This window comes from Cuculus canorus, chromosome 3 (genome assembly GCF_017976375.1).
Source record: "Cuculus canorus isolate bCucCan1 chromosome 3, bCucCan1.pri, whole genome shotgun sequence".
Taxonomy (NCBI): Eukaryota; Metazoa; Chordata; class Aves; order Cuculiformes; family Cuculidae; genus Cuculus; species Cuculus canorus.
In genome coordinates this window covers 30,292,862-30,316,139 of record NC_071403.1, presented here as the reverse complement: position 1 = coordinate 30,316,139, position 23,278 = coordinate 30,292,862, and the positions used below count along the sequence as shown (strand labels likewise).

At 37.2% G+C, this 23,278-nt stretch overlaps 1 protein-coding gene across 2 annotated transcripts in view; it reads left to right on the top strand.

Moving 5' to 3' along the window:
- The window catches only part of ATG5 (autophagy related 5), a 75,512-nt gene that overhangs the window by 7,269 nt on the left and 44,965 nt on the right, over nt 1-23,278 (top strand). For both annotated transcript variants that reach the window (XM_054062900.1, XM_054062899.1), the window contains exons 4-5: nt 6,029-6,107; nt 11,928-12,090. In XM_054062900.1, coding sequence (XP_053918875.1) covers nt 6,029-6,107; nt 11,928-12,090 — 242 coding nt within the window. The remainder of the gene's footprint in view (nt 1-6,028; nt 6,108-11,927; nt 12,091-23,278) is intronic.

Below are 23,278 nucleotides of genomic sequence, written 5' to 3'. Positions count from 1 at the left end.
TGATTATCAAGCATCACATCAAGGAGTCCCTTTAGACTTCCTGATACAGTAGATCTCTTCCAGTCTTTTGTTTCTTTGAGACTCGCCTCGTGTAAACCTTGAAAATATGTAAATAGAAAAGCATAAAAAATAGCTTTTTTTCCCACTTTTTCAAAACTAGTTGGCAAAATCAGCTTTAGGCATCTATTTAAATTATCTGGAATTTAACAATGATTGGTTTCTTGAGGTGGTGTAGTGACCTTGAGTCATGGGTATCGTCTAAATAAACAGTGAGGTACCGAGTTTATCCCAATGTGCTTCTGATCTTAGATAATGGGAGGAGTCTTCATAAGTTTTCACTGAAATTGTAACACAAAAGGAAAGAGAGGCTTTTACTTCAGCCAAATAACCAAATCATGATGTGTGAAATAGAATTTGAAGAAATGTATAGAATATAGGTGTATAGTAAAAATGTAAGTTACAATTCTAATTTTAAGTGAAGAGTTAGTGAACTCATAGGACCTTGAAATGAAAATGAGTAGTGTAATTATGAGCTGTTAATTAGGGCTCTAATCTTTTGGAAAATCTAAACTTATTCTGCCAGGAACAACTCTACTGATTCCAATGGAATTGCTTTTCGAAGGAAAATGCTATCTGAAAACCATTATTTTAGGAGAATGGCAATCGAATAGCTGAAGCTTGTTCCAGTGAAGACCCACATAGCAGAACTGAAAACTAGATTGAGCTAGTGGTTTGTAGGGGAAGAATAGCAAGTGTTAATGCTTAGTCTTTAAGTATAACTTCTGCATTCAGAATCAAATGGAACTTGGTAGCAATATTGCTTACTCCAGTGATTTACTTTGCCCTCTGAGGTCGTCTTGCTTACAGTGTGTGTGGTTTCACACTTGTTTGGGATATAGTGTATCTTTTTCAGCTGCAGCTCTTCTGTTTCCCAGAAATCTTCTCAGAGACCTTGCAACTACAGGAGCCTGAGCCTACCAACTACGTTAAGGAAGTACAGGCAGAGTCTGTGATTATTGGATTGGAAAATAGTCTCCTAAGATATGAAAGGGCTGGAAGCTTGTGACTTCTGGCAACAGGAGGAAGGCTTCTTCTCCACTGCATTTCTGTAACTACAATATAGGTTCAATGCCCTGGTTGCAGGGACTGAAAGCTCTGTCCAATGATGCATCTGAGGTGGCTGAGTCTGAACTGTGCAGGGACACCAGGAGGAACTGGCAAGTGAAGTGAAAGGTCTGGATTCTGCTTATTTTATCAGTCTCTGCCACTTCATGGTGGATGGATTCAGCTGTATGTCAGCTCTTGTCCATCCCATGCTGTATCAAGTATTTTTGACTACTTGTGCCACCATGTTGCTTTTCTAGCAGATGTCATGAGAGTAGCAAGAACCAGATGTAGAAACTCCTTGACTTGTTTCAACACAGTCTGCTTCCTTGGCTGGATTGCATAATCTGTAACGAACTCACTGGGATGTTGCCCTTACTATTCTGTCCTCTGATCCTGAACCACAAGATCATAATGAACCTGTTGTCTGTCCCATTGTTTCATACATCTAAGCTGCTCCCTTACATGGAAGACAACCCTCTCCCCTTATCTGTCCTGCCTGTCTTTCCTGAGCAGTTTGTATTCATCCATCCGCAACAGCATTCCAGTGTGCAAGCTGACTCGCCATATCTCATGTGGAGCTCTAGTTTCTCCTGCTTGTTTTGCAAGCTGTGTGCATTTATGTACTCATGTGTGGTAGACTGTCTTCTACCCTCTTTTATCCTCTTGAGATCTCCCTTGTAGCCCTCACTTTTCACCTCTTGCTTTTCACCAATGTCAATTAATTTCTACTTCTCTGTGGGTTGTGATTCAAGCCCCTGTTGTTTATGGTCTAAAGCTCTCCTCACCGGGCTGGCCAGCCTGAAGGCAAAAGATACTTTTATCCCACTTAGGTGTATTCCATCTCTCCCTAGCAGTCTTTTATTACCAAAGAGTGTCCTGTGATTGTAAAAGCCAAGTTGCAGTTGTCACACCAGCTGCCCAAACAGTTATTGACCTGCAGTTATCGACAAGCATTCATGCCTCTCTGAACCTTTCTTCTTCAACGGTGAAACTTTGGAGATGCCACCTTGCCCCTGGAGCTCTATAGTCACACTTGATAACATTCAAGGGTTCCCTTGCAGCACTTAAAGGTTTGTGCCTGTGTGGTTAAACAGCAAAGGGCTAATGAGCCAAGCACAAGACAAACCTTGCCAGTCTGTCTGCAACTCAAGCAGCAAATTTCTGCAGGTAGCAAGTGAGATTGGTAGATGAGGGAGGGTTCTGTCCCCTGTAGAAAGGAGTCTCCTACTACTATGATTGCTGCTTCTTGGTGTGGATTTGCTATTTCAGTTATTCTGATGCTTCCTCGAGATTTCCAGCCCCTTGTCTGCCATCAAGACAGTGACTGCAGGTGGAGGAGCCTACTTTCTCTTCCCAGAGGCTGCAGACTCTCTTCTCCCCCATCTTGTGAGTCTCCATTCACCACTCCAATGACTGCAGATCCTCTTCCTGTGCAGCTGAGAGTTCAGGCTCTCATTTCTGCAAGGTCTTGGTGAAGATGCCATCAATCTCTTTTTATCTTCCCTGGAGCTGTGCAGCCCTCTGGCCTCCTGCAGCTCCTTAACTTGATGACGTAACTCCTTCAGTAACACACACCTCCTCTATACAAAGACATCTCCTTTGCTTGCCCTAGCCTTCAGGAGAGGTCCCAAGCTCTCCTGGCAGCTTCAAACCTGGCGATCTGCATTCTCTCACAGGAGCAATGTCTGACTGAAGGTTTCCGATGTAATGGGTATTTTTTTCAGCACATGCTAGGGGGTGATATCCTATAGCTTGTCACCATCCAATCGGAGCACCTTCATGTGGCCTTCAGCAGAGTTTGTCCCCTGTCTGTGAATCGCGCTCTGGCCTTGGTAGTTGCATACGTTTCTCTCTAATACCAATTGGGTGGATGCTTGACCCTTCCTAATCAGGAATCAGAGGAAGACAAAGAGTCAAAGCACCATTTGATCAGATGCAGCTGCCATCTTGTTTGAAAATGCTAATGTTTGCTTAAAGATATCTAAGAAAAAGATTAATTCTTACTGAATACTAAAAGGAGAAGCTGAGACTATTTTCATATGTGGCCAGAATTTCTCTCAATGAGACATTTGTTCACAGAAATACCAAACATCAGATTTTAGCCACTTAATACCCTTAGTACCCCAGACAATTCTGGAGCATAGGATTTTTTTGTCCTGGATTTATCAGTTCATGTGATCTATCCTACTGAATTACCACAGTAAATTATTCTAGTCTGAAACTTACAAACTCATGCTGTCACTTTCTGTCTTGGGTTCAGGAAGAAGTTGTTAGAAAAGTAGTAATTAATTTTCCTTACTGTCCACCTGTCACTTTTGAAAAGATTTTAAGTACCTGACATGGTATTTTCCAGGACTTCTCTCATGCTCTGGAACCACCTTCCATATAATGATAAAAACAGTAATAAATTGACAATGGCTAGGAGTCAATGTGCTCTTAGACTTTTATAGATTGAAGTCTTTCCAGAAGAAAGCATTATTCTAGCAATTTGTAAAAAAAGATTTATGGTCTCTTAGATATTTTTGCTTTGATATTTTTCTCATTATTTCCTTTGAGGAAGTTCTGCACAGTGTGCCTGGTCCTGGGCTCCCATTCTAGTTAAGACCAGTTTGATTTCAACAATCCATAATATTTTTTCAGAGTGGTACCTTTCTGAGCTGCGCATACCCTTAGCTGTCATTCCGTTTGTTTTTGTTTTTTGAGGGGTGAGGACGGATGGATGGGCATGTCTTTAAACGATCTCTTGGGGTTTTGAATTCTTTTGTTTGTTTGCTTGCTTTTGGTTTTTTTTAATTCTCCTGATTACGTTCTAGAGAGCATTTGTGTATTTCTTTAATTGCAATGCCTGTTTTTCAAATGGAAGTACAGAAACAGCATTTCAGCAGTACCACTGGAAGCAAGATATTTAATGAGGGAATTACTGGCTCATAGCACAGGGTAGATGCGCACTTAAGAGCAGAATGAGGGCGTGTTTTGGTTTTTTTATTCTGTGTACAGGTTGACAAGTTCTCTTTCCTTTTATATGTCTCCGTTCATGCCTCTCTTAATTCTCAATCCTGGTTAAGAAACCAGGTTTTATTGTGAAGGAAAAATAAAGAATAGCTTTAGTATTGTTACATGAAGTGTCATTGTTTCCACGCTCAAAAAAAACCAAAAAAGACTGGAACTCTATCTCAAAAATAAGTGAAACGCAGCATTACGTGCAGGCTTTACCTACGGCTTCTGTTGGCTTCAGATTAAGTGCCAGTGTGTGAAAATCAGAATATGAAGCAGGGCATGTCTTATATCTCAGAATTGCTTCACTCCCGTTCTGAACTTTAACACAAGGCTGCAATTCTGAATAGAGAACGATTTCTGTCATGGTGTACTGTCTTCACTAATCTCATGTGTTCTGCTATGGAACAAAATGAATTTAGGGCTGGCCTCTTTCAAAATAAAACCCACCTTTCGACTGTGAAAAGCACGGGTCTTTTACTGAAGAAAGCTTGAGTACATGGAATTTATTTTGTATTGTAAACTGAGTAGAAAATACAGAGTTGGGGCTAGTACCGATGCTTTTTTTTTTTTTCTTTTCTGTGTTTGTCTGTTTTCTTGTATAAATTGAAAGTAACTGAAAGTTACTGTTTGTGTTAAAACCTGAGCACTAGCAGTGAATCAGGATAAATCTGGATATGCGTTATGTATATTCCTTATTCCCTTTGTCAGGAAAACACAGTTCTTGATAATTTCTTGATTATTCCCCCTATTCTTTCTTTTAGGAAATGCCAGATGCAACAGGCAAGTTCAAGAACTGTAGTGCAGTTTCATTATGTTTGGTTTTTTTCATTTTGCTGTTCTGGTGACTTTGTCTTTGCTTTGGGGCTAGCTCACCCGTAGAGGGTGCTAAAGCACCGTTGTGTGAGAGTTTAGCAGATCAGGCTTGGCCCAGGTGGTTTTAGAGCAATGTTCTTCGATATTGCTTTCTGGACTTTCAGAACTTAATACGTGCTTGGCTCTGTGTCCTGTGATGAGTTCCACTTAATTTGGTGAAGCAATTGAATTTACAGTTAAGCTCAACCTTATCTCTTTGTAGAATGAAAAGCTAGTAAGACTCTTTCAGTTGAGATTTTTGAACGATAAGAGAATAGAGCTTGGTATGCTGAATGCAAAAAAAGAAAATTCATAAAAATCTTTCCAGTGTCTGATTGTGAGACAATTGCAGAAGGGCTTTTAGAAGTGCGTGTGGAAGTTTTGTGTATGTGATATGTATTCCTTATGTTGCTGGAGGCTGCATTTTCTAATGAATTTTAAGGAAACAAAGCTGTAAGACAGAAGTATTTGGAGGAAGCAGCTTCTTTGTATAACTCCTCTAATCTAGAATACCACTGAAATACGAAACTCTAATCTTTTTCTCTCCTTCCATTCTTCTTAAATAAAGGTCTAGAGTTCATCTTGATCTATTCTCTTTCAGCCCTTTTACAGATATGTCATTTTTTTACTTTACTACTTACTCTCCACATTGACATTAGGCAGGTGGAACGGGGAAGAGATGTTGAAGGTCAATGTGGTATACACCCATGGTGTTTAAGTATCTGAAAACATGTATACTTTTGTGTCAGTCTAGCTATTCCTACCATTATCAAGCTTTTTAACTAAAAATACTGTTCTGTAGGACTCCACGAAGCAGCTGTAGGCTGCTTATTCTGTTACAAAAGTAGCGGTGTGCGCACAGCCTAGAGACCACTGGTTTAGAGAATGGTTGTGTAAATTCTGAACTTAGTTCTGTCAGAAACTGTCAGTCATTTTTACCTGCCTGTATAACTTTTCTGAATAAGCAGTAATGAATGTTGTTTGTTTTCTGTGTAAATGGAGGTGTGTTACCTGTTATATGTAGGATTAAGTGAGCAGCTTTTGTGTTCATTTAATATCTTTTCATTTTTAGGCATTACCCAATTGGTTTGCTGTTTGATCTCCATGCGTCAAATACAGCCCTTCCTTGGTGCATCACAGTGCATTTTAAGGTAAAATTGGAATATGCCTTTAGTTAAGAACAAGTGAGCATGGGATTACATTAAATTTGGAAACTAGGAAAAGGTTTCATAATTATTTTATTAAAAAGTGAATGGTATGACTTGAAGGAGAGAATGTTTATTCTTCGGGAATCATCTAAAGCTTTCTGTGTATCTATGGTTGTTTTACATGAGATTGTATATGATTTCAAATTACTTTCCTCTGAAAATGGTTTTACTATAATATGAAAACCCAAAATTGTTTTTCAGGATGTTACGAGACTTGTTATGTCAGTGCAATTGAGTGGATATGTGGGAAGAACTTTCTATAATGTTTTTAATTCAGTCAGCTTGGGTTGATTTAAGATTGAGAAGCGATCATCCTTCTAGGCACATGAGCATGGATGAGGTACTGTAGAAATCCTTGAAGTCAGGAATGGCTGTCGAGCTTCATGTAGGTCCCCTTCAGAGAACTGAGTGAAATGATTTTGGCCTTGTGATAGCTTCATCACAGGAAAGACATTATTTTAATTACACATTGTAAAACCATTAGGTATAGCTTCATAGCACTAGTGCTCTTTGCTCAGAAGAACACTTGTGCAGGGTTAGCTTTGATTCAGGATTCTTTCACATTCTGAAATGCACTGAAGACAGTTATCCCAGGTGTGTTTTGAAGTCAAAATTACAACTAGAAATCATGGTATTTAACTTTGAAACTTTAATTTCTCCATTGTAAACGAAACAATGTAATAGGAAAACTGATCCAAAGGAAAAGGCTTTATTTTGTGTGTGAGATTTGAGATCAACTGAAAAGCATACTGGGAAGCAATTGTGCTGAACGTTTTAATTCAAACAGTTCTTCTCTTGAAGGTGTTTTAGAAAAGGTCTTGCTAACAAGAGTAGTCTGATTATTTTTGGAAGTGTGCAGTGAAATCATAGATTCTTATGATTTGTAATTCCACAAGTTGAAACTTTTACGAGGGCTCACTGACTGAATCTGGATTTGGGAATGTTTTTGAAACCACTGGAATAGTTACACTTCTGTCTGATATATTCAGAGAGAGAACAGGGATGAAGAAACTTTCAGACTGTTTTGAATAAACTGTAGAGCATGTAATTCCATAAATCATGATTTTATTGTTATATGATCCTGAGAGCTCTTGGAGATAAATAGTGGCAGTGTGTGGATGTTGCCATCCCAAAGTAGAGCTATCTTGAAAAATAAGTCGCAGCACCACAGTGCTTCTCAGTTTCATGTAGTAATGTGAACTCACTTTAGTGTCCTTCTATTGCTGCTTGTCAAAAGATCAGTGAATTTAAGTTTGTCTCGAATGTGTACATTAAAGATCAGCAGAAGTAATTTCCTGCTAGGGCAGTATTATTTTAAGAGCTGCTGTAACTTGTTTTTAAAAATATAACAATTTGGATTAAGCACCTGCTTAATCTCTCTTCCTGTTTTTCGTGTAGTCTGAAAGCTTATTAAAATAAACCCCGCTTAATCATTAAAGTAAAAACATAACTGAAATAGATCAAAATATGTCAAAATATTGAAGACAGCACTAAGAAACTGTAACACATGACAAAGTACTTTAGATCCGGGATTCCTGCTTGAATTATTCTTTTTATTTGTGTCTGTTTATTCTTCGAAGGACCATATTTTTTATTTGGCTTAATTGAACAGTATTAGATTCTTCTGGGGTTGCTGTCATTGCTTTCTCCTTTCATTTACCAAAGTGTACAGTCAACAGATATCTTAAACATCTGAAAAGAGTGGTTTTTAACTTTTTTTTTGTCCCCCACATAAGTTTTCGTTTTTCATATTTTTAACTTTAAACCAAGTTTATTTCTGTTCAGCGGAAGTTTGAAGGTTAACAGATACTTGTAATTGTGCTCCTGTGTTATGTATGCAGACCAAATTATTAATAAACACACTTATTGTTTGCATTGCGGAAAGTTTATTCATTTGTACTTCTGGTAGGCATTAAAATAACTTGCATTTATATATCTGGTAAAGTTGAAATACACTTGGCTTCAATAGGCATAAAAGTACGAGCTTGAACAGAGTACAGTCTGAGAATCATGAGAAGCTGTAGTCTGGGAAGTTGCTTTTGTTACCCAGGTGTGGCTTTATGGGGAGGAGGGAAACTCTATCCCTTCCTGTTAAACTCATCTCATGCTACTCTGTAGCGTGCTTAGCACTATTCATGTTCTCAGGGTGGTAACCAACTCTCCAGATTTTGGGCGGTAGATGGAGGTGGTGAACTGCTCTAGAAATAGTAGCAGGAGAGGAAATTTTGTCAGGGGGAAAAGCTAATGTTCTCCCTTTGCTGAAGCCTGTACATGCTGATGCCTCCCTCTCCACTTGTGACCTGATGTAGAGCAGAGAAGATTGCATCTGGTTTTATATAACACTTGTGATCATCTTAGTTTTCTTAGCTCAAAATTGGGTCAGGTGGAGTGAAAAGGAGGGAAAATTCCATGTAGCATATGTATAAATTGTGGAACTGCCAGGAGACATTGTGGAAGCCAGAAGGAGAAATAAGAGAGTTTCAAAATTTATCTTTTTTGAAAAAAAGACCACTGATAGTAAGTAAACACAAATACATGGATGCTCCCCCTGTTACTGGATATGTTCTTTATGGTCTTTAATGCCATATTATTGGTGTCATTTGCTGCAAAATTGGCCTACTGAAACTAAACTGTCACAATATAAACAGATATTTTATGAACTAGAACAAATCGATAAATATGCATGGAATGGAGTTATGAAACCAGACTGCTGAAATTGTCCATGATGGTTTTGGAAGTTTTATGTGAGGTGTTGTTTGGTGCTTCTGTCTGTACAGACAATATCTCCTTCTTTAGGACCAAGTTTATTCTGCAAGTGTCTACCGATACATAGAACAAAACCAGTACTACTTGGACGTTCTGAGAAAATCAGAGTCAACCCTTAATAACTTTTCTTTCAAAGATACGGAACATGGAGAGAATAAGACATCACCAAAAAGAATGTGTGATGGGACCTGTTAAAACTTTCTGCAAATCTCGCAGTTCTATAGCCAGGGGTGGCTACAAGCTTGTTTACGTTTGTTTCTTTCTTCAGGGAAGTGAATAGTTATTTAAATTTCATATTTCATCACTATTTCCTCCAGCAGAAAGAAAGCAAGTAGAATTATAAAAAAAATAAAGATACAAGCATACATGTTCTACATGTAAGTATAAAACTTATTATTCTTTGTCCTAGTTTATAAATCAGTGGGGAAACCCTGTTTTCTGTTGAAAGTCTCATGTAGCTGAAAATGCTTCATATGCATCTTGTAGATACAGCAATGCTGTTTTCTAAGTCATCACTTTCATGTTTAGGTTTTTCAGCTTCTACTCACAGTATTGCACTGAAATGTGTCAGTGTTTTTCTTCTGAAGAAAAGAGTTGACAGCACTGAGATTGCAGGAGTGTTTTCCAATCTTCTTCAGTGTTATCCCTTAGAAGCTGGGCTAGACTCATTTCGCCAGCTTAGCTAGCTTTATATATCTCCTTGCTATTCAGCAGGCCACATTGTGTTATCTGCAACACATCCCCAGGGAATGACATTCCCTGTAACTTGGAAATTATTGGAAGAAGGTCATCAGGGAGATGCCTACCTGTAGAATGTCCAAAAAAATTCCCTGTTGTTCGGTATATTTTAACATGTGTAATAAAACTGTTGTTTTCATTAACTTAGCCAAAACTTTGGCTTTTAACTGTGAAAGTCGGTTTCTAGGTTCCTCTATTACTTGGCATTGGCTACATTCTACTGCTTCAGCTTTTTTTGAGGGATGCCAGTGTCTCCCTTTGAATTCTTAAATGTAAATATCTTTTCTGATGTTGATGTATTTTATTTCAGACTGTTCTTTTCTTCTGGATTGGTTACCAGACTGCTTTTTTTTTATTTGAGAGAGTAAGTTAAATTTCTAGAAGTATTTTACAGGCCTATACAGATGGCAGCTGGAGAGTTACAAACCCAGTAATGCGTTCCATTCATCTTTGTCCCAGTTATGCCGAGACACTCAACTCTATAGCAAAGAAAGGGAGCAATGTCTGCCCTAGGAGAACTTTCCTTTCTGTTCTGTCCTCATTAATGCCTTTATACTTGGCCATACTAATATGAGAGAGGTTTTATCTCCATCCTTAGATTTCTAGTCAGCTCTGCATACATCCGTCCTAAGTAAAAATAGCATTCCCTTTGAGTTCAACACCAAATCATGTATGCTTCAGCGGAAAACATATTAGCAGTCTTCTCTTCCATTTTTACTCCTGTTTCTGGAAGATACCCATCCTTTTGATGCACAGCTTCAAGACTCTGGGTTCTCTGTCATAAGGAGGAATCATGATATGAAATTCAATTATTTCATTTCCAACTCTTTCTGATAACCTAATGAGGAGGGAACTATTATTCTTGTCCTCAGAATTTCCTTCTGTAAGGCAATTCCCAGCTCACTTTCATATTGCCAACTGTTAGTAGTTCTTGGATATTTTGAGTTCCCGTGGTTTGAAGCAATCTTCTCTATTTTTCCTGGTTTTATGTGGAGGAAGGAAGGTGTAATTTTTTTTCCCAGCATTATATTGCTCCTACTGTGGCATGTTAACTACATTGTAAAAGCCTTTGAAAAATATCCTGTTACGTGTACTTGTATTTCCAAAATGGTTTTGACAGAGCCTCACAAAAGCTTTTTTTAAATAGCCAGTTTGTAATGGATTAAGAGGAAAGGTCCTCTTGTGGAATAACAGGTCAGAATTAAAGTACAGAAATACATGGCAAGCCCTTGTTATGAAGGGGAGTACTATTGGTGCCACTCTGGTTTGGCTCTGGGGATTTACACTGTTCAGCGTGGTCAAAAGCAACTGTAAAAGATGAGTAAGGAGGGGAAACATGCTGGGTTTTTAAACCTTTCAAAATGAAAGACAATTTGTGATATTAAGTGTTGATAAAAGAAGAATTAGCAGAAGAATAACCTTAACTGTATACCTGTACAATGCTGAACTTCTGATTAGTTAACTTCCAAAGAAATCTTTTTTGTACTTGTGTGAGATTTGCTACTCTAATTCCTTAATAAGTGAGTTAGGAAAGGTAGTTGTCATTTACTGAGGGGGTAAAAGTTAGTTACTTAGGGAGTATGAACTGTGCATCTGCAATGCTGAGTGCAGTGCACCAACTAACCAAATAAAAACGGTATAGAATCAAGTCCAACAGGTTAGCAGTGGACATGTGTATTGGGTAAAGTTGGAGTTGACGAGCATTTCCAGTATCTAAGCAGCAAAAAAATGTTTCTAAGTGGTATATATGCTATAGTTCATGTATGTGGATAATGATACTTTAAGGAAATTTTTTTTTTAAGGTCTGCATAGATAGGGGTGTTAAACTGCCACTGAGAGTCAGTACAAGCTAGGTGCTTGTCACCTACTTTTCCCCCTTCTCTCCTGTTCATTGCCAGAGAATTCAACAGTTGCTTGGAAACATGTTGAAATGCTTAATTTCCTGAATTTTTGATATAAGGGCTTAAATACATCCACTGATGTATTTAAATGTATTTATCACATTGAGGTTGGATGATTGAGAGTAGTTTCTGGTTTCACTGAAAGTTGTCAAATTTTATTTTTCCTGAAAGTTTTTAACTGTAAAACTTTTCTTGTCAGCACAGTGAGAGAACGGGTGTTACCTTCTTCTCTAAGTAGAAGATTCCATTGTGCTTCTTTTGTATAAATATCAACTTTATTAAAATTAGAATTTATTCTTTATGTTCTAAGATGTGTGCAATGCATTTAATTCTCTTGTTCTATCTCTTCTCTTTGTAGAATTTTCCAGAAAAGGATCTTCTACATTGCCATTCTAAGGATGTGATTGAAGCTCATTTTATGGCTTGTATAAAAGAAGCAGATGCTCTAAAGCACAAAAGTCAAGTCATCAATGAGATGCAAAAAAAGGATCATAAACAACTGTGGATGGGATTACAGAATGGTAAATACAATGCATCAAGTATTAATTATATTTAGGTCTAGCTTGCTAATAAATAATTTTTTCAAATTTTAGTCTTGTTCTGCAGAATTTTAGTCTAATGTCACAAAAAAAGATCCTTTTTTTCAAGTTGCCATTTATGTTATAATTGAAATGTGGCTTGAGTTGTTCAAGGAAGTAAATTGGATAAGAACTCTGCTAGTTTTGGTTTGTTAAAACAGCAAAACAAAATAAATAGATAAATATTGTCTCGTTTACTTTTGTGCCATTGATGGTCTTTATTTGGGACACGTGTAATTTAGTATTGACTGTCTTGGACTGTAAAGTAAAAAAGGTCTTTTCTAGTTCATGCTTAAGGATCGTCACTGATAATATAGGTGAACTTTCAAAAAAGTTGCCCAGTAGATTAATAATTTTACTTTACCCTCTGCCCCGTTCAATTTCATTGCTGAAATTACCATGGTTTTCACCACGATTTCTGCATAGATAAGTATTGAGTTGAAAAAGTCAGCAGAACAATTCAGAACAGGATGTTCTAAGATAATTAGTGTTCTTACTTTGTGTACAGTTGGCATGAATCTATATTGCAATGCAAAACCTAACTTGTTTTGGTGTCTCCTCTTTCTTAGAGGCCTGTAATTTGAAAAGTTTTGCAAGTATTTCAGAAACTGCTATGTAGAATAGGTGGTAATGCCCCTTTCAATGCATTTACTTCATCTCCTGAAGCCGTCATTATATTATTACTGGTAAATTTATTTTACTTTTTTTTTAAATTAAGGGAGAGTTAGAAATTGAGGTATTATCTTAATTTACCATTTGAATGGTAAGATATTGAGGGATGCAGTACATACCTGCAAAATATACCATTTAAGAAATTACACTTTATCTGACTCAGTTCATAGTATTTCTTGAGAGATTCTGTTTTGTATAGACTTTAGTCAGCAAACTGACTGAAAATATATTCATTTTTTTGTGAATTAGCAGTAAATAAGAGTTCTAGTCTACTGGAAGCCAGAATTGGTATAAAGCCAGATGTTTCCCTAAAGCTTACATTGTTACAACTCAATTTAAACTGCAATTTTAATAATTCTGTGAAGAAGTAGTGTTCTGCTGTAGTAGTGTTTTTCTTGCAAGCAATTTAGTTTCAGAGAAGCAAAAGGCTGTGCCAGCGTAATTTTGTTTTCTATTTCAAGAATTATTAGTTTTATTGAAGAAAGAAATCCTGTCACCTAGTCCCAGTGCTCAAGTGTTCCCAGCAGTGCACTTTATGTGCTCTTTCTATTAATACTTTTTAAAATTAAAACTAAAAGACCTCTACCGGGAGTTATGAATATAATGAGTTATAATGTGAGTATGATAATGGCAAAAGAGTTGACTAAACAATAGAATGGTATGACTTAAGGTTACTTTCTTAACCAGAAGTTGCAGAACCTCAATACCCTCAATATGTAAGGTAAGCGAACAGATATGCAGTGTGTTCTCTCTGTGCTTGTCTTAAGCAAACTCTTAGTTGATTATTTGTCTAAGAGCATCTTCAGTTGAAGGGAAACTAGATTTTTACTGTTTTGCTTTTATAATATTAAGCACAGAGGTTGCCTAGCAAGGTTGATTTCAAGGAGGTTTCACTGTACTTAATGAGAAATTGCACCTGTGGAATCTGACACCTGAATGGGAAGTTTAAACAATCTTTTGAATACTTTCAAATGCTAATTTTAATTTCTCAGCTTTTCATAAAAGAGAAACAAGAAAAGCTTGTGAAACCAAGAAAACTCTTTTTGAGCATGTTCTGTCTTTCAGTATGTTTTTATAGGCTTTCGTTTGAGATATAATAATTTTAAACCTCTTTGTGAAACAGAATGAATGACCACAAAAAAGAAAAGAAAGTAGCATTTGTGATAACTGCCTCCTAAGTAATGATACATCTGCAGCCTTTTTCTTCTGTGAAACTTCAAACAATTTTCTTCGGTTCTTAAATATAGGAAGTGCTATATGTTTAACAAGTGATAGCAATACTTAGAGGATATATATTAAAATTACATTTTTGGAAAAAATAGTTTGCTTGTTTAGAGCAATGTAACTACCAATTAGAAGTGTAATTTGGTATAAATGTTTCTGCTAGGAAGTCCTTGAACAGGTAGCATGAAAAACTTCTCAGTTTTAAGGGAAGAGCTGTAATAGTGCATTTGTGGTAAAATCTTGTGCTGGTAACAGCTGGTAGGTATTCATAACAACTCTCCTCCCACTGTTTCTGGTTTTGTGTTAATCTGCTACCAAAGCAGGAAGGTAAACATACTTTTCTGTCTATTATTTGTTCTGTGGTTTTGCTGGTTCTTCAGACTTCAGTTAGCCAATTTTTGTCCGTAAACCAGACAATTTCTTAGCTAGAACACTTCTTTGGGATGGGTTCATCTCTGTTGCTTAAATTTTGACCAGTGTCATGAATGTGTGACTGCAGTAGGGAAGCAATGAAAGCAGTGTGTATAGCTATGCTAACCTCTCTTCCTTTGTAAGAATTCTTAAAATTCTTTCATTAGAATTGATGGAAAATGTTACCACTGTTCTTGCTTTAATAGTGTTATGATGGCCATTTTTGTCATGGATGAAGAGGATTTTCAAGTGGATGGGTTTTTTCTTCTTGCCTTTTGTGTGGAAAAATAAAGGCTTTCAGCTTTGAAACATTAAGACTGTAGGCCTACTGGTGACTCAGGATCAAATGAAATCTCAACCATTTTTAGGGGAGAGCTATATTTTTGGTATGGTTCAAAGAATTAATATCTATAGCTTCAGTATATAATGGTTCTGATAAAGAAGGGGGTTTAGATTCAACACAGCTGCTTTTCATCAGTTGTGGAGAGATACAAGCAACCATACCCTGACATTTTCAAAGGCATCAGTTATAAAGGGTGAAGACTAGTCTTGGTATTTCTGATAGATGGGTGGGGGAAATAAACAGTAAAAACTCATGGCCATTTTTAAGGCTTCTGTATGGACTGTAAAATATAATGAAGGCATTTTACAGAAGATGTTATGGAAAAAGAATGTAGTGCTTATTCATACCATTGGGCTTACCAAGAGTTAAGTGCCTGTGTTGAAGTGTTCTTATTAAAAGACAAAAACCCTGCAAACACTCAGAATATGCAATATTTTATCTTAATTTGTGTGATCTCTTTCTTGTCTTACTGACAGGATCAGGCCTATGTTTTCTTGCATTTCTTTCTAAATCATACTTAACCCAGTCCAGGGCTTTTGAGGGGCAGTTGTTGTGGTTTTTCTTGGTTATCACATTCCTGTTTAGAAATGTTTGAACATTTGAAAAACATTTTTCATTTGTAAAAGAAATAGTGTCATTATGAGCATCATTCTTGTGTTGTGTACACATGGTCCACTCAGATTTCATTATGTATGTTTCTCCAGTTCTCCTCTTTGTAGAGAATTGGTGGGAGCAATGCTGTTCTTTGCCTCAGTCTGAGATGATGAGCTGAACAAATCTGTAATCTCAGCTGTCTTTTGAAACTTAGATTAGACAACATATACTTAGAAAATCTCCAGGAATTTAGCAGGAGAATAAATGAACAAGCTGTTAGTTTTTAACTCACAAAGTCATCTTTTTTCTTTTTCCCTGTGTCACTATCAAAATGGTAAAATCTTTCAACGTTCTATCTGTTGAGATTTGTTTAATTGTGAAGAAAGATTAAACAATTCTTTTGAGCTTTGAAAATAGCTGTGTTGGTTAAAAGAGCATGAAAATTTAAAAAGCCATTACCTTCCTGGGCTGGTGGTTAAAAAATTCTGGAAATGCATCAAGTTTTCTTATAGTGTCACTACCTGCTTATTCTAGAGTTAAGATAGTATGGCATATGCCAGACGCTGGGTTTGCTGACATTATGGAACCCAGTGAGTTTCTTGTGGACAGATTCAAATCCCTGCATGAACTTAGTCAGCCCAGTGCTGCTTTAGCACTGAGCTGGGGCTGGATTCAGACAAGCCAGACCTGCAAAATGAATCGGATGCATCAGAGCAAGCCTTCTCAGGGATTTTTTTTTTGCTAGTGGTGGTTTTTGTTTGGGGTTCAATTGTTTGTGGGTTTTTTTCTGGTGGTGGGTTGTAACCCAGACTTCAGTGTTCTGCCGTATTTAGTGGCTTGTTGCCTTTTCTGCACAAATGATTAAACTGATGCTCCACCTGTGTGGGTGCAGTATCATCATTCTAAACTGTCATCCCACAAAACTGGCTTTTGCTTTGTTACTCTTCTATATTGGCCTGGTGCCACGTGATAGCTGCCCATAGTCATGGTAGGAAGGTGGGGAATTGATGGCAGCCTGAATTCCACCCTTGACTTTCTCTGCTCCACACTCAAACAAGGGGTCAGAGCAGAACTGCTGTATTTGTGAGGCCAGTGAGAATCAGCAGAAGTAAACTATCTCTTAAAACCAGACTGTACTTTTAAAATTAGCTTTCTTTAGTTGTTGAGGCAGTTTTGCTTTACAATTTGAAATGTTTCCAAGTTACTTTCTCCCAATAAACTCCGGAATTTGATGGATACATTAATATAATGGTTCCTTAACTTTTAAGGAAAGCTGTATTTTAGAAAAAGCATAGCACAGGGAAAGCAAAGTAGATTAACCTAAATTGCTTTCCTTGTGCTGTGCTTTCATGGATATATGCTACTCTGTTTTCATGTATGTAAACAGAGCATAATCAGAGGCAAAGAATGTGTTAAAAATATCCTGGCTATCTAAACTAGAGGATGGGTAGAATTGTCAGGAGTCCTTTTCGCTTTGCCTAACTTGAGGAAGTCTATAACAAGCCATGCTGCTTTATTCCTACACAGCCTGTGGGTTATTTGTTTCAAAAATGTATTACACATTTTTTAGTAGTCATCAGAGCTTTCCTCTTAGTTTAAGTGATAAATACCTATTGACATCACTGGCTTTTAGGCTACACAGAAATCTTAAACTTGGTAGGGTGTGTGCACTCTATTATTTGAATACAGGAAAGAAAGTAGTTCATCTTGATGATTTTCTTACCCTGAACCTTCTACACATAAATTGATGACCTAGAAATAGAGAGAGGTGGTGTTGAGGAAATGGTGTACTTAAAGTGAAACTTCTGTTTCATTGGTACATTTAATAAGTGAAAAGAATGTTGCTAAAGCATGTCTCCCTTAAAAGAGGGGGAAAGGCCTTTTTGGATCTGAACAGATAGATAATCTGAACAGTGAAATGCTGCTCTGTCATAGTTTTCAAAATGTCCTGTTAACCCGTGAAACTTAAGCAACATGCTTTTATTTCTTTAGCTTCAGAATGCTACTTTGCTATAAAAACTAGTGGATAAATTGCAGCATAAAAGTAAATGTGTTAAATACACTGATCTGAAACGTGACTGTACAGTATTAGGGGAGGGATCCCCCCTGTTTTTCCTTGAGTTGCATGCATAGCTCAGTTTGTATTGTAGCTTATGAATTAGTAGTTTTTGTAAACTAGAATTTACAGCTAACTATACATAAGGAAGTTTGTCCTAATTGTTCTTTGGTTGTAAACACTGCTGTTAAAAACTTGCTGTAGTGCGTGTAGGCAACTAGAGTCGAATTCATTTAATTCATGTACACGATAATAGGACTAAAAAGGGAGTGACAGAGCTAGGTAGCCAACTTTGAGGCTCATACCACTGTACTTGACTGTTATTAGTACTTGAGCTAGTTAGCATGATGTTTACTTCTGCAGTGATTCCATGTCTTATTTAGTGTGCTCAGGCTAAGTAAAGTTTATTTGTGTTTTACTTTCAAATTTTGTAATTTCTGCTGCTTTCTTGTGGTATTAAATAGCAACATGCCAACTGACTATGAATTTGGAAGGTAAGATTAACAAGTACCTCATGTGGTAGAGCTATTTCAGGTAAAAACTGTTGTGTGATTACAAGGAAGAATTATAACTGCTTTAGATATGTGCGTTCATGTTGAACATGTTACTTTGTCTGTGACATGAAGAATACTTGCACATATTTCTGTAGCTAGCTTCCGTCACATTAAATCAAAACAGTTCTAAGGGCCCATCTCTCCATGTCTGATGGTTACTTGTGCCTGAAAATAGTCTGAAAAGACTAGTAAACATGTTTGCCCTCTTCAGATGTAGATTTGTGTCATATACCACGCTCTGTTAAAATATCCAAGTAACCAAAGCGTTTAATAGCAAGAATAATTTAACTGTGAATGGTGCAAAGTGTAAACTAGATTAAAAAAAAAAGTTTCAATGATGCCATACCAGTATTTCAAACTGTGTTCTCAAAAGGGCTGGCAATGAACTGCAGTAGTCGGTGAGAGTCGAATATGTATTGGAGTCTTCCTGAAGTTCTTGCTAGTTGAAATTTAAATGGTCTTATTGTACAAGAATAAGAATGAGTTTAGATGGCCTAAAGTCATTTAGAGACAGGTCTTTAAATAGATGAGAAATGAGAGCAACCAACGCTGTTTTTGAATAGCGCAGTACAGTTAGTTTTGAAGTGTTTAAAATATTTATCTTTCATCAACAAAGCCACTTCATGCTTGAGGCATACCACACAAAATTTAACTTTTAGCAAAATTAGTTGAACTTGCTCACCAATCAGCAGAACTATGTATGCCTGTACAGTCTTAATCCTCTTGGAAACAATGTGGAAGTAACGTTGATACTAAACTTTGAGAAGACTGCTTTTTGGCTGTAGCTGCTAAGTACAGTTTTGTTAGAGTGGAAGTCAGTGGAAAATATACTTGCTTTAAAGTTAAGAAAATAAACCTTGTATCCTTGACAGTAGCCCTCTGTACAGTACTGTTTATTTGATTATACATACATGGTAGATTAAACATAACTATGGATGTAGCGAGTTTATGACTAAAAGAAAAAGTTAGTGGGAGTAGTTCATAGACTAAGTGGGCAGATATGCCATTCAGAGAGACTGTGATGAGTTGGAGCAGTAGCAAGCAGCAATCTCCTGGGGCTCACAGGCACAAGTGCATAGTCCTGCATTGGGGACAGGAAAAACGCTGTACGTTGAGGCAGGCTAGGGACTGGCTGGGAAGCAGCTTTGTGGAAGTGGGGAATGGTGAACAACAAGCTGGATCTTGGTGTTGCAGAAATAAAGATTAACGAGGGAGCTGCTTTAGCCCTTTTAACCCCCAGAATATGGCCAGATGGTGAGTAATTCCCTTTGACTCAGCACTTGTAAAGCTGCACTGGGAATGCTGTGTCATCTTTGGCACCCTAGGACAAAAGGAATGTGTGCAAACAGAAAAGAGTCCAGCAGAGTACTGCTAGGATGATTAGGGGTTGGAACACATGCTGTCTTAGCAGAGAGTGGGGGAACTGCTTTGTTTAGCCTGAAAATGATGAGGCTGAAGATGGATCTAACAGCTACTTTCCAACACCTAAAAGGAAGGATTGTAGAGCAGATGAAGTCAGGCTCCTCTCAGACGTGCCTCCATTGGCAGTGGAGTTGGGCAGTTACAAAAGAAAACAGATACAAGTTGTGGCAGGAGTAAGTCTGATGGGATATTAGGGCAGGGGGAGTGAAAGTGGTTGAGTGGAAACCTGTGGAGATGGTCAAACCTTCACTGAGCAAGGCATTGAGCAAACTCATTTAACTTCATGTAGATAGCTGGTTTTGGGGAAGATGCTTTTATTCCAAAGCTTGCCCCCCGAACTCACTTCCAATCTGAGGTTTTTCTATAGTTCTGATAAATCAGTTGGGGAGTCTTTAGTGTGTTAGTGCTGTGGTTGGTTCTGCCCAAGTACTTCTAGCTGTGCATAATTTCTGTGGTTCATATGGATATTAGAGAGTGGTGAACCACTGAGAATAGACAAAAATTTTGTGTTTTTTGAACTTGAGGATTGGACGCGTTTTCAGGAAGGCTGCAAATTGGTATTGCCTGCATAGAGCTAGAGATAAAATTCAATTCCAAGCATTTTTTTAAATTCATGCAACTAGTTGGCTTAAAGAAGAAACAATGAATAGTGTAGAGAAAAAAAAATTGTGTGTAAATGCTACCCTGAGAGCTACACCTATGTTTTTACTTTTTTGACTTTCTAAAAAGCTATCAGAAGAGAAAAACCATGAACTACCATTTCCTTTTGAATTTGAACAGTATTTCCTTCATTTTTGCGTTAATTCTTCCTGTAGTTTAAAGCCTCTACACAGATTTCTTGAAATGTATCAAATTCTGAAGTCTGTACTCCTATGGTGCTTGCATCAGATATTTCTGTTGATGAGTTCAAAGATCAGGGTGAGTCTTTTCAGTTCTTTTTGCCCAGTGTTGTACAGTGGGAACTCCTTTTTAACTGTCCATACACTGTGACTGTATCTTATTGCAAGTTACTGGTAGATAGAATTTCTCATTCTATGATAATTGGCCATATTCCTTAGGCACAGTGATTTAAAGCTATGCTGCTTTGAAATGCATATGTTCATTGCAAACACTTGAGCGTTGACTTTGCCCTCTTGGTGATCCATGGTGATTACCATTTTCATAGTTGGGTGGATGGAAGAGGCACCTTCAACATCAAGATCCATGCAGAATTTCAAGTTGTTTGAAGTGTGACAGCACTTGAATTTCAGAGGATAATGGTAAGATGCTAGCACAAATGAAACTAATTTTTTTAATTGCCTGAAGAACAGTGCCTCCAGGTCTCAGGCCTGAGAAAGAGGCCTGGCACTGAAAATTTCAGCCTGGACTAATCCTTAGTTAAAACTGCATAGTATTAAAAAGTTCAGCAGTTACCGTCTATTAACAACAAGCTATGACTGGAGTTACTAACAACTTTTTAATATAACAGTTATAAATTTGGATTAATTTCAGTGATTGCTAAAGTGTCTCCAGTCTTGCATAATGGAGGAAATTACGATTCTCCAAGTGTTTCCTTGTAACGGTCTGTTTAAAAAAGGACACATTAAAAGCCTCAACAGTTTCAGGGACATTAAATACATAATGCATAATTAAATTGAATGCATAACTCTCTATTTGTTAATTTGTGTTTGAGGTTTAATTTGTAGCTTAATTTCTATACAGAGATTATTGTGATGGTTGACATGAAGTTCTTGTGATTTTGCCGACTCTTCCAATTTTTTTATGTGTAAATATGTATTTTCAAAGCTGTCTTTAGATTCTGCGCATCTCTGTAGTATTGAAAGTAATAATGTCTTCTGTCTGATCATGCAGTGACTGCACTTCTAATAAATGAATGCTTATATTTATAATGACTTAGCTGATAGATTTTTCAACTGGATCTCTCCTCCATTATTTCATTATTAACTCTCTGATCTTTGACATACAATACAGGGAGGGAAATTTTTATATTTCCCTTAGGCAAAGTTATATAGCAAACATCCTCTCTTGTTTAAGTACTATGAATAGTGGAGTCATCTGAAACTTATGCTGTCACTAATCTAGCTTCTGCTATAATCTTATTGTCATTAATTTGAATATTGTTATTAAGATATGAACATCTGCCTTTTGCAAGTACTTGTTTTTGCTAATACAGAAAGTCTTTAACACATCAGTCGAGCACTTTGTTAAAAACAGATGGATTGTGGAAAACAAAAGTAATCAGATTTGACTGTTACAGGAGCTTAAATACCGTGTAGACTACATAAGCTTTTCATGAGGGAGGGAGGTATGTGTAAAGTGCTTTTGCTAATAGGTACAGAACAGTTCCTTGTTTACTGGCTTGATGAAAACTCAGTTTTGTTTTGATTGTCAAACTTGCAGTCAGCACCTTCTGTTTTTAAGTCCTGTCTAGCCAAAGCACTAATTAGTTCTTACAGCTCGTCATAGCATTAATAGCTTCCTTAAGTCTGTTTTGCATAAACAGGAGGTACTGTCACACATAAATGGGAGAGTGATGAATTCTTTCGATTATATTTCCGAGGGGATTAGGAAGGGGGTGTTGGATGATGTTGAGTCTTTTCATTTGTTTGCTTTGAGCTTTGAATCTTAAGGGTTCTCTGAAAGCAGTTGGTTTGGATTTTGCATTTTGTAACTTTAGGATTCTGTCGTTCAGCTAGTGCTCCTGATGCCAATACAAGCTCTTTCCAGGTCATATACGAGTATGCAAGCTGGATAGTCTTTTCTTGTGGCTCACTTTAAAAATTTGTGTTAATTCTCTTACACCATGCTCTGTTTCCTATAGTAAAATTATTGTATCTGCGGAAAGACGTTTGGTGGATAGCAGTCTAAGAGTATGAGGATGAATTAGCCTAGATGTCTTCAGGCCGTGCTGTACAGACAGTGGAGATGTGTCTTAAAATGACTGACTCCATTATGTCTAGCTAATTTTCTAGTAATTTTTTTATTCCTTGGAGTATCAAGTGATTTGACAGAATATACTTGATTATAAAATGCAGCAAGTTTGTCATTCAGTGTTGAAGATTTATTAGTCTTGTTTAGAAACTACAGAAACTATTAGGAATTTAAACATCTTGATAAAACAATTGTCTTAAGCATTGTCTGAGCATTCAGAGAATAACCTGAGAATTATACATTTGTGAAAATACTTGCCTTAAATAAGATTACCTGCAGGATTTCTGGAAGGTGAGGAAGCTGGTATGAAGAACTGTGCATTACCACTGTAACTCTTTTGCTCTTCAAAGATTCACTTGTTTGCCATATATGCTACAAGAGACAATATGCTTCTGCTGCAAGTCTACTTGTTCAGAGTTTCTTGTTCTTCTGATCCATAAGATGTGTTGCTCCACTGTATTGAATTTTGAATACAGTAAGCTGTTTACCTGACTTTCCTAGTTATTGTAATGTGAGCATTAAACAAGTAAATTAATTTAATGTTTGTTTTATTTTTGTCCAGGTAGGATGTTTCCAAATGTGTAGATTCCTTATTTAAGAGTTGTCTGAAGCTCATTAGCTTAAGTAGGCCTTGATTGTTTTGCATTGTGTTTCACCATAATTAACAGTCTTATCAACTGAGTTTATAGTCAGATGTGGTAATTGAGTATAAATAGATTAATGTCTCCTGTAGGAGCCCTGTCCATGCAATGTGTAGTGAAAGCTGTAAGTCATTCTCAGCACTGTTTCCCAGGATGAGGGAAGTATGCTAGGTCTTCACCTTCCTATTGACAAAGTTCATGAGGAGGATGCAGTCATTTTTTGTGTTGGACTTAGAAGCATAGAATAGTTTGGGTTGGAAGGGACTCTAAGGATTATCTAGTT